Raw genomic sequence first — 18,659 nt, 5'->3', positions numbered from 1 at the left:
GCGTTATTAATTCGTCCCCACCCATATTTTATACACTGTAAGTTTTTTTTATTTATTCTGTGGCAAAATAAAAAGGTTTAACTACATTGAATATAAACCATGGAATCAAAACTTTTATATACTAGTAATTTTGGTTTTCTCCAGCTGTGATCCATAAGTATGAAAAAGTACAAGATTGAATTGTGGGAGATTATTTACACACACACACACACACACACACACACACACACACACACACACACACATACTGGTGAATCAAAAAGAAAATCATAAGAACTTGATCAAAAGTTAAAATGTCATATAGATTAATGATTTACAATGTAACAGACACATTGCATCTATGTGGCAAGAAAATTATAGTTACGTAAGTAAACAACGGGGGAAATGTGTTCTTTTAATAAATAAAGCAAAGTCACAACGTGTGATAAACGTTACATTCTATGATTATTCGTTAGACTGACGTGCCTAGTGGTATTACTGGAATCATTATGATAGCTGTGGTTTTGTGGCTTGTAATAATCAGCCGCCTGCGTGTAATAACCTCTGACTTGCCTGAAAACCAGAGGTAGGAGGACACTCGTGTGTGGTGTCCGCCCCTCTCTGAGAAGTAAAGAGTTAACGGAGCGGTGGGTTTGCCCATTCTCCTGCTGTGAGTGACGCGATCATCTCTCTTATCCCTCAACTTTGCCTGTTGCCAGACCAGGCAGCCGAGGTGGACGCTGGCTATCACCGCTGACATTCTTAACGCGATCACACCAAAACAAAAATATGCTCCCTCACCTTGTTTATGTATTTTCCCGCTGACTTCTCAGTGCATGCCCTTATTCCAGTGACGATGGTTTTTAGTTTTTCTTTTCATCGGACTCCCCGATGTTGTGCAGTCTACTACACGAAGGCGTGAATCTTTTTTGAGTAGAGGTGGATCTTCCCGGATACGGCGAGGGGGCAGCTATATGAAATAAAAAGAAGACTTCTCACGGAAATCCCCACAGATTAAAAAACACAATGCCACGGAGGAAACAAGAAGCGCCGAAGCGCGCAGCAGGTATGTGGAGCCAAATACTATATGCGTAAAATAAGGCTCACGGTGGCAAAGCTGCGGTTCATTTGTTTTGTAAAGCTCACTTTCCAGTCACCGCATTTCCGTTTTCACTTCGGGGTTTTTTCCCCTCTCTCCAACGATGCGCTTTGTCACTCTTGGCTACTCTTGTGAGACCTAATAGAAACTATTACCAATATAAAGCTGATGTATAGTTTATATACAACATTCTGCGTTTTCGCTCTCGCTTAGAGTGGCTGGTGTGCCCCGGTCGGATGAGTCGGCTGCTGTAAACTTTCGCTTCCTATTTTTCCAAACTTGAATCCATGATAGTTTACCGCATCGAGATGTAATATAAACTGGATCTTTAAGCGTAAAACCTCTGGAAATAAGCGGCGTTTTCTTAACGAGTGCCCGAGGCGTGCCATAAGAGCGTAAGGGCTTTGTGCGCATTTGATCACAGCGCTTAACTTATTTGCACAAGCGAAAAAAAACTCTACCTCTGAGGTATTTCTTTTCTTGGGATAAGATAAACAATTTGAGAGCACACAATGGGGTTTCGTGGGCTGGAAGGAGCCATAATCGACAGTTGCCATGTCTGATTTGACGGTTGATTGATTGGCTGTCATGCGGCTTTGATCTGATCCTTCCCGATTTGCATCAGAAAATCACTTCCCACCATGTGCTGCAGGCCCCTGACGTCACGTTTAAACCACTTTGAAAGGCCCTGTGTACTTTTTTACACTGGCTCTCACTCTCTCTCTCTCTCTCTCTCTCTCTCTCTCTCTCTCTCTCTCTCTCTCTCTCTCTCTCTCTCTCACACACACACACACACACACACACACACACACACACACACACACACACATACACACACAGTTTCTATTACCGTGATGGTCAAGTGACTCACGAAAAAGTGAAGGAAGGGGGGGACAAAGTGGTTTCACAGTGAGACATCACACACACACAAGCAGACACATACTTCCAGCAGAGAACATCACACTTCCATGTGCACATGCTCACTTCTTCACTTTGAACACACATAGGCAGACACAGTTACACACATACAGTGGGTGAAGGAGGCGGGAGGAGTGGGTTAGGGGTTGTAAAAGGAGCCGTGTGCTATGTAATGGAGGGGAGGAATGGGTTTGCTCTGTCAGACCGGGCCGTCACAACGGCTTTGTTTCATGTTTGATTTAATTGTCTCTCCCCTGACAGGCCCATTCATCAATGGCTTTAATGGTCAATCAGAGACAAGCTGAGTGAGTGCTCCCATTCTGTTTAGCCATAAGCTGGCCTGGGCTTTTATTTCATCAAAATGCCCCAGCCTAATGTACATGCTCACTGGCTCTGAGTGGCCGCGGGGAGCACATAAAGAATGACTGAAAGCTTTCTGATTTCAGATCAGTGAGAAGGATGTTTTTCTTTTTTCATCTCCTCCTCTCCTCTCCTCTCTCTTCCCTGCTACACTGCTGTTTCTCTGTTGACGAAAGGGAATAAAAGGCTGTAATATAGATCGTTTTGTGTTTTTAGAAAACAACTTTTTCTCCCTGAAACCAGGCTTCTTTGTTCATTCATTCATCTATTCATTTCTTCATTTTTTCATGCTCCCCTTCCACCCCTGTCAGTCAACCCGTGCAGCTGCAAGTTATAAAGTTGTCAACTGTTCAGTGGCACACAAAGGGTGATGATGAATTGATTGCAGCACAGAGCATGGTGATAGAGAGAGCAAAGAAAAGGATGACAGATGATGGGCCTTGATTAGGGACTTAGGGGGAGAGTCAGCCCACTGCAACCTTGAGACTTGCATGAAAAATCTACCCCCCCACTCCACCTCACACACACATATACACGCACACACCACCCTGCTTTGCTCTCTCTCATTGTCTCTCAAACACACTCTCGGCTTCTCCCTCTCTTTCTTTCCTGTCTGAGAGGGTTTCTCTCTCCACAGTAGAAAACTTGTTTTGCCTGCTTCATTAGCGTTGGTCCAATTAGCCGTGAGGCTGATGGAGTCCTGACAGGCCCTGTGATTGGAGATGACAAGCTCGGGGTGCCCAGCCCAATGAGGTTTGCCACCACTTTGATGTAATCAACTTGATATTACACAGAGCCGCTCGCCTTTGGTTGTGCTGTAACTCAATTTTCTGCTGCAGGTGACAAATGGGCCTGCGTACCTGGGTCAGGTCTGAGTGCTCTTAACAGCCAAGGGCAGCTGGCCACATAAACAGGCGAGCAAACATGAGAGAGCGAGACTTTCCCGGCTGTGGAAATGTAGAGCCCTTCGTGAATTTGCCACCAGCTCGGGGTCCCGAAGCTGTTGAAATGGCTTCAGAAAGTTGAAATACTCCGTCGACTTAACAGGAAGTCGACATAGGCTTTACAACATGAGGGCGAAGACGCAGCTGTTTGCAGCTCGTGTCAGTGCATTGTCACACCACCACAGCGAAATCCATCCTGCCCTTTTCATTCTCAAAACGCTGTGCTTTGCTCGTTTGTGTAAGAGTTAGTCTGAGAGAGGGTGTGATGTAGATGGAGAAGGGTGGGGAAGTCGGTCTGATTTGGACAGGACTCCACAGCAACAGTTTCTTCTTTCTGCAGGGTCAGGAGTACAGCTGCCAAACTGGCAGCCATCACTTATGTTTGTCTACGAGCGGGTGAGTGAGTATACACTTAAATAAGTGGGCATCTACCTTTGAATTTGTTGGGTTTGAATGTGTACGTGGTTTGACTTACTGATACTATGGACGGGAATGATAATTACAAACCACCTGCTGCGGTCAGGTTGTAATTCTCTGAACCCTTCAGGCCTAAGAAGTCTCCACTTTTTCTTCTCTTCCCACCTCTTTCTTAGCAAATCAGTTGCGTGTGTGCCAGCTAAGAAACAACAAACACAGAGTGTTGACACCAGTAAAGATACAAGCGTTTACAGCACACATTGCAGACGCACACCCATATGTTCTGAATGGGTTGTAAAAGCACCAAGTGAAATTAAGTACGCTTTTATATCTGTCTGCCTTCCTGTTGTTTATGTGTGAAAAGCACGCCCTTTTGGAAGCAGCAGGGGACCGCAAGTTTGGACTTAATTGTCCAACCGACAAACGCAGTGACAGCGCTAGCGAGGTTCAACAACAACAATACGTCTCCTCAGCTGCTGTTGTCTGCAGGTGTGAGCAAGGCAAGTGTTTTGGCCTTGCTGGGCCCGTTGCTAATGAAAGTCCTGTGGCTGGATTCCGGTGAGGTTGAGTCACGTCTGTGATCTATGTGTCTGATAAGTGCATACCTAATGAGGCTGTGAGCACCAGGGAAAGGAGGAGGAGGAAGGCTGACAGAATGTTTCCCACAGGTATTGACAGACGCCTTTTTGTTTTTGCCATAGGCCTTGACTCCATAAATCCTGCCTGTGTAATGATAACAGTGCCACCCTGCCAGCAAGTGACTGAAAGAGATAGTGTAAGAGAAGAGAACGAGGGCAGAAGGGGGAGGAAGGGGAGGAGGAGCTGGTGGTGGTGATGGGGGTGGGTGGTGGAGGGGTAGGGGGGGGGCGGGATGACGAGAAGAAGAGCGAGGGCGCTGAAATGGGCCTTCTCTCCTTTTTAACACGCACTTGGCAGACGTCAACCCATTGGGTTGGGCTCTGAGAGCAAAAGAAGAGTGTAAGTGCTGTAGTAGTGTCACAAATAGAAAACCGTTAGCCATACACTCTTCCCTTTCAGCTTTCAGTGTGCTTTCAGCCGAGGTTTTCAGCTGAGACTGCTGTCTGGGCACCGAGTCGGAGGCTTTGTAAAAATAGTCCCACTGCTGTTGTGATAGATGCAGCTGCACTGTGGCGACAATTGGGACAGGCTGGATCCTTCCAAACCCACCACCCTCCCACCCCTCCCAGAGGTAGAGAGCGTTAGAGAGTGTTAGAGCCTGGTGGGATGTGTGCTGTTTTCAGGGAAACTGAGCTGCTCCGGTCTTCAGGGGTCCTGAAACCCAATCCAGGAGGAGAATAGCCAAGCCATGCCAGAGAGCCGATTTCCTTTTCAACAGAGTCATTTATCACTGACCCACCCTTCGCTTCTGACACGCTGACGTGTGTCATTTATCAAACGGGCTTTACCAGACACACAGAGAAGGGAGGTGGATAGGGGGCAGAGAGAAAGAGAGAGTGAAAGAGGGGAAAACAAGACAGAGATTGCACTGAGAGAAACAAAGAGACGTAGTATGAGGTGTAAAGTCAGCAGAGTTTCACACAAAAAACAGTTGTTTGTGTATGAGTTTGGGAGAGTTTTTCCAGGGGCGAGTGAGATTTCCTGAAACCCTTAAGGAGAAGCGTTTGGGAGGGGAGATTTTTTCGAGATGACAGAGAGGATTGAGTTACACCGAGTTGTGTTTTGATGAGTGACAGAATGTTCTTCCATGACACATCTCTGGATGTCGAATGAAGGGGAGAAATATGCTTTGTGAGTATACAAGTCCGACAAGTGTGTTAGCGTTGTTTACTCATAATATATGCACAACGAGGACGCTTGGAGGCATTGTAGAGGTGTGTGTGTCTGTGCGCAGATGTGGCCATATGGCGCCAGTGTTTAATGCTGCGTGAGTGTGTGTGCTGCTCCCTGATGAACAGGGCTGACAGGTATCACTCATGCAGCAGCCTGGCCTTTAAATGAACCCGAGCTGCTCTGCTCTCCCGTGGCCCTAACAGGCTCTCTCCAAGATGGATGCTTCTTTAAAAATCAGATTAATGATGGATACCAGGCTTATAGTGCCATTTATCATGAAGAATATTATTTAGGCCGGCCGTGTATGGCTGTAACTGGAGAGCCAGGACGAGAAGAAGCAGGGTGGAAAGCCTTAGACAGACACTCACTGCGTGATGGATGGCTGAGCGCTCTCTCTGAGTGTTACTAGACACCAGTGCCGCTGCAGTAAGCCATAATCAGATAGCCCAGGGATGTTTATCCCGCAACTACACTACCCAGATTGCCTTGCCTGAAGGGTTGCTTTATGAAAGGTATAGTCTGTCATTTTTATCATCTTTAAAAAAGTTAGTTGAATCGCAAAAAACTCTCCAGACGTAAAAGGGCAGGTAGAAGCCGCTATAGAGTTTATTGCAATTATGCCTTATACAGCAATCCATTGGATCCTTTATAACCCAGTGTAATGATTACCCAGAAATTTCCATTTAGTTTTGCCCAGAAGAGTCCCCAGACCCACATCATTCCCCAACAATCGTGAAAAGTGGAGCCAGCTCTGCTGGTGCTGCTGCGGCAGAAAACTGGAAAACACATTTTTGTTTTTGTCCTCTTCATGTTGCCTTCTCTCTGTGTCCTACCTCCTCCTCCTACACACTCCTGTGATTTATGGTGGCCATCCATCTTCGGGCTGCGTCCATCACCTCCTCGTTGCTAGGCGATCACGGCAGCAGCTGTGTGTTTTGAGAGGGGTTCGGTCATCCCACTCCCCAGTCCTGATTTTTTACCCTTCACCTTGTGCTCTGACCCAAAGTTTCGACTTTTAACATCAAAAACAAAAAAAAAGGCAACCCCAGAGGCTGTCCTTTGGTTTAGGCTCGCACTCTTTGGGTCTTCATTTTGACTAAAATAACTGGATCTCAGTCAGTCAGTTTTTTTTCTGTCCAGTCGTGTAAATATTTTACTCAAGCTACTTGTAATGAGAAAAAAAACCCTACATACTTGTCTCCCTTGCTGTGGCTCCGCCACGATATCACTTTGAGAGTGACAACTTACTTCACGTAGCACAGAAAATGAGGGCAGATTGGACCAGTCCAGTTTAATCCAGTTATGAAAACACTAGGAGCTGAAAATAAATATGAACATCAAAATGATTAACTAAGCTAGCCATTGCAAACTGTTACGGCTTTGATCTACTGTACTAATGCGGTTTTACTGCATGCTGTCTTGCAATGCAACGACATGAATGACTTATAGGCACGAGTCCTGGTGCATGGAATTACATTTACAGATAATTGTGTTTATGTTTGCTACAGGTTCAGGTGCACATATGCATGCCCCCACTAGAAAGTATTTCAGATTGCGCAAACTAGAATGTCAGAAAGTCTAAACTAAAATAGTCCCAGTATTTGAAGCTGGCTTCATATCCTTAGTTTAGCTTTAGTCCGGCTTTCAGGCTGCTGTCTTTCTGTTTTGCCCCATTCACACAGCCCAGTGACTTTTTAACAACATTGTTATATGAGGCCTAAACAGTTCAAGGAATGTAGGACTGAGCAGCAGTTCTGCTTCACGAAACTTTGCTTGAGAGCTGCTCAAGTAAGGCGTATATAAAAAATGATGGAAAGAATGAGGGAAGATGTGGAATAGTTGAAGGAAGTTTGACTGACTACGTATCATCAGACGAGACAGGCTTGATGTGCACATCAGACTGGAACATCACCTTCCTCTGGAGCCTCAGTCCTTATTACTGCCTTTTATTTCCGTGCCTGTGGAAGTAGTTTGTGTGTATTTTTTTTTTCTTCTGTAAAATTTTATCACCTATTGCTCTGAAATAGGACTTTATGGCTTCGGTTAACTTATAGTGTTCAATATTAGATGGAGGTTATAGTAAGAAACAGGAGGACTTTGTGTGCTTGTGGTTTGTCTTATTCTAGATAAACTAGATGAAGTTTCGGGTCTTGTAGGTCTGTATTTGCAGCTGGCAGCTTTGAAGTCCAGTTATAACACAACAAGCAGCTGAGGGTTGACTCTATTCACTTTCTCTCTCCCTCCTCTTACCATGTGCATTGACAAGGTTCAGCCCTAAGCTTTGCCTGGGGCCAGAATGATCTCTCTGTTTTTCCCATCTCCCATATCACACATCCTCCACTACAATCGGCGGACACAATGTATTCACAATGCCATCAGGGGGTAGAGAACACACACAAATAAAAAATGACAAAGACATCCACGATTGTCTGTAACACGATAGCTTGTATAAGCACAATGAGGCAGCAAAGCAATGTATTAAAAACCTACAAAAAGAGAGCAGCACAAGACAGTCTTCTGCGGTCATATCTGAAAAAGCGACTTATGTCAGAGCTTGTTAATTTTTAAAATAATCACACATCACCTGTTTCATTTTTTTCTCATGGGACTTTCAGCCAGCTTGTGAGGATCAAAGGGAAAAGAGTAAGAGAACTAAGTTTGATTGAGTGTGTTACTTTGACAAATGTGTACAAGAGAAAGGCATTTTAGGTATGTTCCTGATCTGCTGCTATTTTGACAGAATGGGGCTGTTTTAGGCTAAATTATTCTAATCTATTAGAGAGGTTTAGAGCGCTGCAAAACTTGAGTAAGAAGCAGTGGTTTGTAGGGGTTTTTTGAAGGTTACTTCCTGTTCTTTAATGTGCTGGAGGTTTTTCCTGTTGGTAAGAGCCCCCCGCTGAGGGCTCGTGTTGGTTTAAGGATGTCAAGTTCCAGCTAAAATATTGTACACATGTCGAGACACACACGCCATGTTTTCATACAGATTAACCCTCTCCTTGCAGAGCTTCACTTTCTTGTGCTGGAAGCTACTTTTAGCCTTTTGTTGTAGCCTTTTGATTACCACTGCAGAACTTTTCTTTTACAGTAAACTATTAGAGACCACTCGTGCTTCCTGCTCCCTCCCTGGATCCCGGTTGTGTCTTTGTGCACTGAAGGTGATCTAACCATAAAACCCACACAGACAATGCTCCTTCGGCAGTATTAATTTCCATTTTATTTTCCCAAGAATGTAAAGATTATATGTCTTACTTCTCTTTTCTGTCTAAGTAATTCTATATAATGTACACGCTGGATTTACACTCTGCAATACATTAGTTTGTGGCGTAGCTAAAAACATTTTACAGATTGTTACTAATAGCAGTAGTTTTGCACAATAATTTTAGGAAAAGAAATGAAGATGCGGTGCTTTTGTTCTGCAATTTACAGCCATCTGTTATACAGGCGGTGTCCTGTTTTAGTGCGGAAAAACCCGACAAATAAAATATTGTGCTCATGATGACCGCGTAAAGGACTTTCCTACGATGCCTCTAGCAAGGTTGTGTTCTTGACGAGGCAGTCATTTGAGTATAAGGGTCAGACACAGGTAGAGATTTTAATGACACATCCTGTTTACCCTGCTTGTGTTGGGTGTGATCCGGCTCCCAGACTGTTTCCCCAGCTGTGAAAACCAGACCACAGACACTCCCTTTGGTCATCAAGGGGGTAACTTAAGAAAGGGGTCTAGAAGAATTTGTAGTTCGATGGAAACCTATTTGTGCGTTCCGCAAATTTACATTTGCTAATAAATACGTAATTATGCAGGCTACTGAGTGTTTCTCCTTTTTGCAAATGTAAAATTACATAGTTTTTGGTTTTCAGGAACATACGCCGTGTTTTCCTTATGCATACAAAAACTGTTTAAAGCGTAGCATCAAAAACAATGTTTTCAACTGCACTTGAGGAGAAAAAACCCAAAGGACAGAAGGAAAGAGACAGACAGAAAGCGACACTTAAAGCCTCAGCTTTAGAGGCAGCCACAGCACCTTCCTGCTTAATCACCCCCCTGTCCCTGCCCTCTCTGTTGTTCCTGATCGTCAGAGCAGCACTGCAGTATTTCTATCAGATGATCTCTCCCTCCTCGTCTGCGGCCCTTATGTTTATGAAAATGATACTCCACAGGAATGCCTCCTGCATGCCAAGATGTCACTGTCTTTCCTCATCGCTTGCATCTACATGCGTGTACAAGTGTGTGTTTGTGTTTGTTGAGGGGGGGGTGGGGGGTGTCATAACCGACTGAGTAGTTGTGTTTGCAATTATGCGAGAGCGTATTTGAGGTCGTGTATTTTTAGGTGAAACGTGTGTTTCGGCTTGCGAGAGTTCGATTTTCTGCAGTTTGTGTGTTTGTGTGAAGTCGTTATTGCTATTTCTGTGTGAGCTGTGACTGAGATGTTGAGTGTGTGAATGTGCACCTCCTACCCCTCTTAACCCCTCCACCCCATTTCCCCTCCCTAAAGGAATCATTCATAGAACCTAATGATTCTTGTCTTTCCCCCACATGGCTTCAGCTCAGTTTATCATTACATGAACACACACGCAATCTCCTTTTTTTTTTTCTCTGCTTCTCACACCAACGCACACACTAGGAAAATTCATACATTGGTCTTACACCATATGCTCAGATATTAGTTAAGACTGCATCCAGGAGTATTGTTGTATTCATAATATTCATAATTTATTCTAAGGGAGCCTCTATACTCCCATCACCTTTTATTAGCTTGATAAATCACCTCTGTTGTCAGTCAAGGCAGGGAGAATAATTGGATGTGGTTGTCGCCCTGTGTGATGGATTATCAGTCATTGGGGATTAAATTAACAGATAGTGCTCAGACATAATGGTTTTTGTTTTGCATTTTAAATTGCCTGGGAGCATGGTTTGACTCTATAGGTTTTTATAGCCGGTCCTTTTGGACTTCACTCCCCCTTTCAGTGCTTTCTAGGCTTAATGACAAATGAACAATAAACCATAGGACTGGAGCTCTGTTAGTACAAAATGTAAAACATTTACTACCAGGTTAAGAAATAGACAGGGACCTGGCAAGGCTTACAAATGCAATGGCGTGATGTAGATGTAGAATTTATTCAAGCAACAGTTTGTTGAAATATCCAGACAATGCGAAGAAATGCTCGGAATGCTTTTGTGTTGAAGGCTGAGAAAGGCGACATGACGATTCAGTCAAGAGATGTAGCTAGTCGATACACAAGTGTGGTAACTACCTCATTCTGGCTGGTTTTAGTCGTTTAAATTAGAATCAGACATGACCTTCCAAAAGCAAAAGAAAAGAAGGATGTGGAAGTCACTTCAGCACTGGTTGTACAGAGATATCTCTCTTGCATGTTTTCCTGAGGGTGAGCAATTTACCTCCTCACCCACTTCGCCAGCCTCCCAGACCCCTCCCTCCCCTTCAACGTCCACATTATCATAATTGTGTCCAGAACATGAGGGGCCGGGGAAGTGATCATGTCATTTTATTTACACCCTGCTTGGCCCTTTTTACAAACGACATGCCACTGACTGCCAAGCGGACTGGGGCCCAACGACATCTTTTGATCAGGGCTGTCGGGGCCTATCAGCGGAGAATGGCAGGTAATGGATACCCAGTGACAAACCAAATCTCCGGGAGGACGAAGAGTGGGCCGCACCTGCCAGGTCTCCATTAGGCTGGCCTCTCAGTTGGGCTGCCTGCTGACTGTGCCCCCAGGGCCCAAATCAGACCAGCGCCAGCCGCATGGCTGCCTAGAGATTGGCTGTTAGCACTGGAAATGAGAGTTATTTCAGCTATGACATTTTTGTTTAGACTGGATGTGAGTGCATGGGGAGGTGGGGGGGAATGAAGGATTTAGTCACAGCGTGTGTGTGTGTGTGTGTGTGTGTGTGTGTGTGTGTGTGTGTGTGTGTGTGTGTGTGTGTGTGTGTGTGTGTATCTGTTTGTGTCCACACACATAGACTCGACTGTGCATGAGTGCTCAAACCGTTTAGCCTATACCTAAAGGTTCTTGCCGTAGTATTTGTCTTGGTTTACAACATTGTCCAAATGGCCTCAGACCTGTCCACAGGCCATCCACTATTTTCTGAGAGTATTTGTTTTTCCTTAAGTTGAGTGGTTTTGTGAGTGAGGTGGTCAGGAAGCGAGGGAGCAGGGGCTCGGTGACACTGCGGAAAAGGGGGCGTGTGCTGGGCCAGTCGGTGCTAGGTGGGTAGGCTCATCATCACGACAGACATAGTGGTTGTGTGTGTGGAGGGATGGGGGATGCAGTGCACACACACCAACGCACATAGACTCATCGGTCTCTGTGTGAGCTGTAGACGCCACCATGCAAAGTGACAGGTCACTTATGCATCGCCGTCGTGTCAGTCTCGCCTCGTTCTCTTTATCCCCGCTTCCTTTGATTTTAATTATAGAATTCTTTGTCTGTTTAAAAATGTCTTATATGTGATATTTAACACTCTTTGGGTCTTTAGGTGTATAGTTTGAACAAGGAGTACTGATTATCTGTCGTATCAAAAAAAACTAGTGAACTTACTTCAGTGCAGATGAAACTGTGTGGTGTCTATTCAACATATCTGCATTTCATCAACAAAATTTTGACATCCCTTTCTTGAAATTCTTGAAGACATGCTCTTTGCCTGTGTGCGTGTGTGTCAGTATGTATGTGTGTGTAATCAGAGAAGAGGCAGATGAAGAGGCGTCAGACATATTAACTGACAGATGGAGGTTGATCCAACTCATTTATTACCCCAGAGGAGAATGCCACAGTGAGATTGGGCTTCATTAATTTCAGATTTAGTTTTCATTTCAAGCTGTTGCGCCCTGAGATAAATAAAATGGTGCATTATGTTTTTGCCAAGATATTTCTTTTTTGTTTTCCTCCAATAGAAGGAGTGAAAAGAGGGGAGGCATAAGTTCCGTGTGGCTGGGGTAGTATATAAATACAGGCTCGCCTAGAGGAAAATAACACCTCAACGGTTGATGAGGTGAAATGGGATGACTGTAATTTCTCAGCTCAGCTTTAAAGGCTCCCACACAGATGGCTCATTTATCCCTGGGAGTCCTCGGGCACACATAGCAGGGAAACTTTTTCTCCAGTTATTCTAACATAGCGTGTTCACTCCCTGCAATTTAACTCATCTCTTTCCTTCTCTCTTTGTCTTGGTTCTCCTTGCAGCTTATTCTCCCGACGAGCTGACAGAGCACCATGTGGAGGATGAGGAAGCAGAAGCGGACGACCTGCCCTCAACCCCTCAGGACGACCTTCCCATGAAAGATGAGTTTGTGGAGCAAAGTGTAGAGACTGCCAAGGAGCAGCCATGTGACCAGGAATCAGCTGAGACCACAGAGCTCTCAGGACAAGAGATGGACAGTGAGTCACATGTGAGTGAGACTAGTGACCGTCTTTCAGACTTCGAGAGCCCCTCCAGAAAAGTTGAGGGGAGCGTTGTCACAGCATCTATAAATGCTGACAGCAAGACGCCTCCCATAGGCATGGACACGTTAGAACAAATGAAGGCTATCTACTCCAGCTTTCTCACCAGCCCCTTGTGGTCACCACTAAATTTTAATTCCACACCTCTACCGGCGCAGTCTTCGACTTCTGCAGAGAAGCCAGCTCGCAGTAACAGCACCAGTAGCAGTAGTAGCTGTAGCAGTGGTAGCTATGACTGGCACCAAACTGCAGTGGCAAAGACACTACAGCAGCATCCTCCACAGAGCCGTCACCCCGCTCAGTCAGAGCCCAGTCTCTTTAGTACAGTCCAACTCCACAGGCAAAACCCAAAGCTGTTTGGCTCAATCTTTACTGGGGCCAGTAAATTCCGTTGTAAGGGCTGTAGCGCTGCTTATGACACTCTGGTGGAGCTGACAGTTCACATGAATGATACAGGCCACTACCGTGATGACAACCAGGACAAGGCAGGCAGTGGCGCAAAGCGCTGGTCTAAACCACGTAAGCGGTCCCTGTTGGAGATGGAGGGAAAAGAGGATGCCCAGAAAGTTTTGAAATGCATGTATTGTGGCCATTCCTTTGAATCCCTCCAGGACCTCAGTGTCCACATGATCAAGACCAAACACTACCAGAAAGTGCCTTTGAAGGAGCCCATGGCCCCTGTGGCAGCCAAAATCATGTCTTCAAAGAAGCGGGGACTTGTGGGGTTAGACCTCAGTGCTACACCGCGCTCTAGAGAAGGAACCCCTAAAGCTAAACACCTACAAGGAGAACTTAGTGAATCCTCACAGAAACCTTCCTCCAGCCCATACACTCCCCAAAATAACCGCTATGGACACCAGAATGGTGCTAGCTATGCTTGGCAATTTGAATCCAACAAATTTCAGATCCTCAAGTGCATGGAGTGTGGGAGTTCCCATAATACACTCCAAGAGCTGAGGACCCACATGATGGTGACAGGACACTTCCTGAGGGTGACCAGCTCTGTGGGAAAGAGAATCAAAATACTTCCCGAGGCTACCTCCCCCAATCCCGGGAGAGTTACCACACCTACAGAACAGAGGGTCCAGTCTGTACCTCTTGCACCCTCTACCTTCTCTCCTCCGCCTCTTCAAACTCAACTTACCACAACTCCCCCGGCCACCTCCCCTCCCCTCAAAGAGATCAAGAAAGAAGAGGTTGAGGAGGAATGCACTAAGCAGGAGGCAATAGGAAATGAAAAGCAAGTTGCAGTTACTGTTAGTAAGGAGGAAGATACTGAGAGGGAGGAAAAATACGACATTTCGAAATATAACTACCTTACCGAAGAGGACCTGAAGGAAAGCCCTAAAGGGGGATTGGATATTCTGAAATCACTGGAAAACACTGTGACATCAGCCATCAATAAGGCACAGAGTGGCAATCCAAGCTGGGGAGGCTATCCTAGCATCCATGCTGCCTACCAGTTCCCCAGTGCCCTTAAGCAAGGAAACATGGAAAAGAATTCACAAATGAAGTTCTTGTTCAATGGAGGCGATGGAGTGCCGTCCTGCCTTGCCAAGAACCAGCCCCTCATTTCCCCACCACTTAGTCAGTCATCACTTTTTCCCAGCAACAACTTTCAGGCAATGGAAGACTTAGTGAAAAAAGTGACTGAGAAAGTAGCAAAAGTAGAACAAAGAGTTAAGCAGTTATCTCCAAAGAGGGAGAACCAATTCTCCCCCTGCAGCAGTGAGGCTGGAGAATCCCACAAGGGAGGGGAGGCAGACTCGCCTCGGGAATGGAGGGAAGTTACCCCAACCAATAGCGACAGGGGAAGCCATGGTGACAGAACATCTCCAGCAACCGAACCCAAGAGAGAAGCAGCAGTGAAATCCCCGCTTGCCTCTGCACTGAGATGCAGCACCGCCATTATCACTGGTCACACTCCTCCAGAGCAGCCCTTTGTCAACCCTCTAAGTGCTCTTCAGTCAGTAATGAACATTCACTTGGGGAAAGCAGCCAAGCCCTCTTTGCCAAACCAAGATCCCTTGAGTCTCCTCTCTAGGCTCAGCCAGAGCATGGCTGAGAAGGCCGCTGTGGCTGCTCCTCCATCACAGACCAAAAAGCAAAGTGTAGCTAATAACAATAGCTTTTGCCAGCCAAATGATGACCAACCCATGGACCTTACAAAAGGGAAAAGCGATCGAGGGGACTCTGTAAACTCAGCTCCTCTAACCCCCTCATCCACGGCCTCCTCAGTCTCTCCCATCTCTCTTGTTACTCCTGCAAAGCTAACAGTGGTCTCTCCATACACATCCAGCAGCCCTCTACACGAAAATGCATTGTCGGATATCTCAGACATGCTGAGAAACCTTACACAGTCCCACCATGTCACAAAGTCGGCGTCACGCCCACGTGTGACGGATAAAACTGAAGTTGTGGGCTCTACCCACGACGATGATGACGTGTCCCTGCATGGCCACAAACGAAAGGGTCGTCACTCCAACTGGAACCCACAGCACCTCCTTCTTCTGCAGGCCCAGTTTGCCTCGAGCTTGAGGCAGACGTCAGAGGGGAAATATATCATTAATGACCTCAGCCCACAAGAAAGAATGCACATATCTCGTTTCACGGGTCTCTCCATGACCACCATCAGCCACTGGCTGGCCAACGTGAAGTACCAGCTACGGAGAACGGGCAGAACGAAGTTCCTGAAGAACCTAGATTCCGGTCAACCTATATTCTTCTGCAGTGACTGTGCCTCGCAGATTCGAACCCCAGCAGCTTACGTATGCCACCTGGAAGCCCACTTGGGGTTCAGAATCAGGGACCTGGCCAAACTGTCTCCCAAACAGACTGTCAGGGACTCTCAGACTCTCACTGAGAAAGTAGTGCCCCTGGAGTCCTTTCTTCCTCCACAGTCGCAAGATGACTGCAGTAGTAATGGGGGAGTTTATCGCTGCCAGCTCTGTGTCCGTAAGTTTGCCACTAAGCATGCCATCAAGCTTCACCTCAGCAAGAGCCATGGGAAGTCTCCAGAGGACCATCTGCTATACGTGTGTGAGACGGAGAAATGTTAAATCCCTCTGAGCAGTAGAAATACTGTAAAACATATGTAGAATGACAGACTGTTAAAAAAAGATAAAATGAAAAACAAAATATTCGAAAAGTGTGGTAATGCACAAAGTTGCCATGAACTACTGTTAAAAATTTCAGCACAAGGTGTTTACATCTATTCAGCCTATACACATTTCTGATTTCTCTGTATTTCAAAAGACATTTATTTCACTTTAAAATATACTGTAGGTCAAAGCTATTCAGCTCCCTCAGTCTGTGTTCACGTTTGTGAGACGGATTGTTTCACGATTATTTCGGTGAATCTTTTGACTCGAGAGTCAACTATTGACTTGAAATGTACTAATTTTATTGTATTTATTTTGTATTTTTGTGAGTTTGCTTTCGATTTGCTGGTAGACTGCATGTTTTACTGTTACATTTGTACAGTCCTATCCTGTCTAGATTTTAAAATGCCCTTCCAAACTGGTCATCAACACATTAAAACAGCCAAATGCCTGGGAAAGCTCCTTTAAAGAATCTGCCAAACAGCAGAAGTTCATTGCTTGTTTTATAGTTTTCTCTGTGCGGTCTTGTTTTTTGCTGATTGTAAAAGCTGCCTTGTTCTTTATCACTGATTAAGGGGCACTAAAATCCAGGTCTGTGTAAAAATGTACATATAGTGTGTAAGCTTATGATTTGCTGTTTAAATTATGCATACTTGTTATATTTCCTAATTTAAGAGGACTATGACTATCCACTGGTGCAGAGCCTTTGAAGAAGATTAAAAAGGACACTGTTTTGCACAATAGTTTTATAAATGTTATTTGATAAAATAAAAAAAAAACAATACAGATATGTTAATGCCTTGTGCTTCTATGATTAAATCAAATTAATTGCTGCAAAAATACATTGTGTTCTTTTATATTTGTTGATCAGGGTGGATTTAATGAAGACAAACATCACAGTATTGGCCGAATGTTGCCGAAAAAAGAGAACCTCAGCCCTCCCCTCTTTTGTCCCACTTTGAGTAAGCCTTTACAAATCAGCTGCTCACCAGGCTACATCTGCAGATACACTAAACAGAACTTTAAAACTCAACATTTTCCAGTGCAGTTGTCTCCACAACTACAATTTGTCAAGCGTTCGCGGTGATTTCTATGTTGTTGCGTTGTTGTGGAGCGGACTGTAGAGGTGCAAGCGGTGCCACTGCCTGCAAGGCGTCTGGCAGGTGGTGTGTGCTGCATGTAAACCACCAGATGTTTCTGAAACGAGCCACTGGAGGAGGAGGAGGCAGGCGAGCTGCAACAGCAGGCAGAGTGGGCTGATTACCACGGGGGCTTGGATGCCATCAGGAGCCCTGGGCATAGACAGCAGATCTGGCACACACCTGGACTCCAAGACTGTCCCTTGAAAAAAATAAAGCAGATCCTATATACGCACACTGAGACAAGTTGACAGTGGTGCAGAATGCACAGACAGGTGCTATTCCCTCAAAGCAGGCTTTTGGATCTAACAATATTACTGGCAGGTGTTGATGCTATCAGAGTAGTCACAATTCAGGCTCAGTGCCATATAATGAGAGTGGTTTTTTTGGGGGTTTTTTATATTTTTCAGCAGGCGTGATGGAGGCGCACGCACACACGCACGCGCACACACTCGAACGGTCATATTTACTCTTTCAATTTTTGACCAGCTACCTTAGCCTTACTCGATGACGCCTGGGGACATCATGTTCTTTGTGTTTGATGTTCCCACCTTTGCTTGTCATGACTGACTGACTAAGTGACTCAGGGCTGGGGAAGTTATATGGTTACTATGACGACGGCCATTTGCCCAGCCTCTAACCCTGCTCGTTCACTCAGCAGAGGACAGCTCGAGTGCAGCACACCCATTTACTCTCTTAAATCTCATCATCTCGCTTCAGTTCCTCCCACCCGGGAACAGATTAATTAACACACACACACTGTGTCCTGACCCCGTCTTCTCACACAAACTCATTACCGCCTCAGACTTGCTCCCAGCCCTCCGACGTTTAGGATACATTGGTGAAACGTTGTGGGAGAACCCAGCGATGACTCACATCTGACAAGCAGAATAAAGCCCTTAACAAAGGATGATAATTGAAAGATGGGATTCGGGCCGGTAGCCATTGATAATGCAAATGAAAAAGGCTGAGCACCCTTATTGAATATCTTGTGAGTTTCCAGAGCTTACCGAGTCCTCGCAGATATAAAATTACCTCTCAGACGTGATCAATTTTTTTCACCACTGTATGTGTTGATAACGCTTTGGGCTTAGTGATGGACTTGGGGTGAGGATGGTTGGGGACATTAATGAGATGGTTGACACTTTGGGGGTTAATGAGGGGCTGGAGGGAGAAGGCTAAATGATTGGACTTCTGCTTGAATGAGCATTATAGTGGCTGCTGGAGAGCAATGTAGAAGGAGCAGCTTTACTAAAGCCAATTATTTAGAATGAAGAACACAAACCTCCTCTCAGTTGTATTTTTCTGCAATAATAAAGAGGAGATTAGATGTGTTATCCATTGTTCTTTTGTCTTGACTTTCCTTGAGGGTTGGGTAGTTACAGACGCCGATGCGCCTCGATGCTCCTAAAACAAAGTCAGCAGTGAA

At 45.4% G+C, this 18,659-nt stretch overlaps 1 protein-coding gene across 1 annotated transcript; it reads left to right on the top strand.

Annotated features, from left to right (window-relative positions):
* Positions 1–663: 663 nt before the first annotated feature.
* tshz3a (teashirt zinc finger homeobox 3a) lies at positions 664–16,931 on the top strand. The gene is made up of 2 exons (XM_004570776.3): positions 664–1,045; positions 12,733–16,931. The coding sequence occupies exons 1-2, from the start codon at positions 1,006–1,008 to the stop codon at positions 16,047–16,049; spliced, it is 3,357 nt and encodes a 1,118-aa protein (XP_004570833.2). The 5' UTR covers positions 664–1,005; the 3' UTR covers positions 16,050–16,931.
* Positions 16,932–18,659: the final 1,728 nt, after the last annotated feature.

The sequence above is a fragment of the Maylandia zebra genome, linkage group LG7, assembly GCF_041146795.1.
Source record: "Maylandia zebra isolate NMK-2024a linkage group LG7, Mzebra_GT3a, whole genome shotgun sequence".
In the NCBI taxonomy this organism is placed as follows: domain Eukaryota; kingdom Metazoa; phylum Chordata; class Actinopteri; order Cichliformes; family Cichlidae; genus Maylandia; species Maylandia zebra.
The sequence above is the reverse complement of the archived record's forward strand: the minus strand, read 5'-3'. Positions and strand labels throughout refer to the sequence as shown.

What these genes read in the sequence shown, in the direction of transcription:
- tshz3a (XM_004570776.3), top strand. Translation starts at nt 1,006, where the DNA reads ATGCCACGGAGGAAACAAGAAGCGCCGAAGCGCGCAGCAG. An exon ending in AGCGCCGAAGCGCGCAGCAG is followed by an intron (nt 1,046 to 12,732) that starts GTATGTGGAGCC and finishes TTCTCCTTGCAG; the next exon opens with CTTATTCTCCCGACGAGCTG.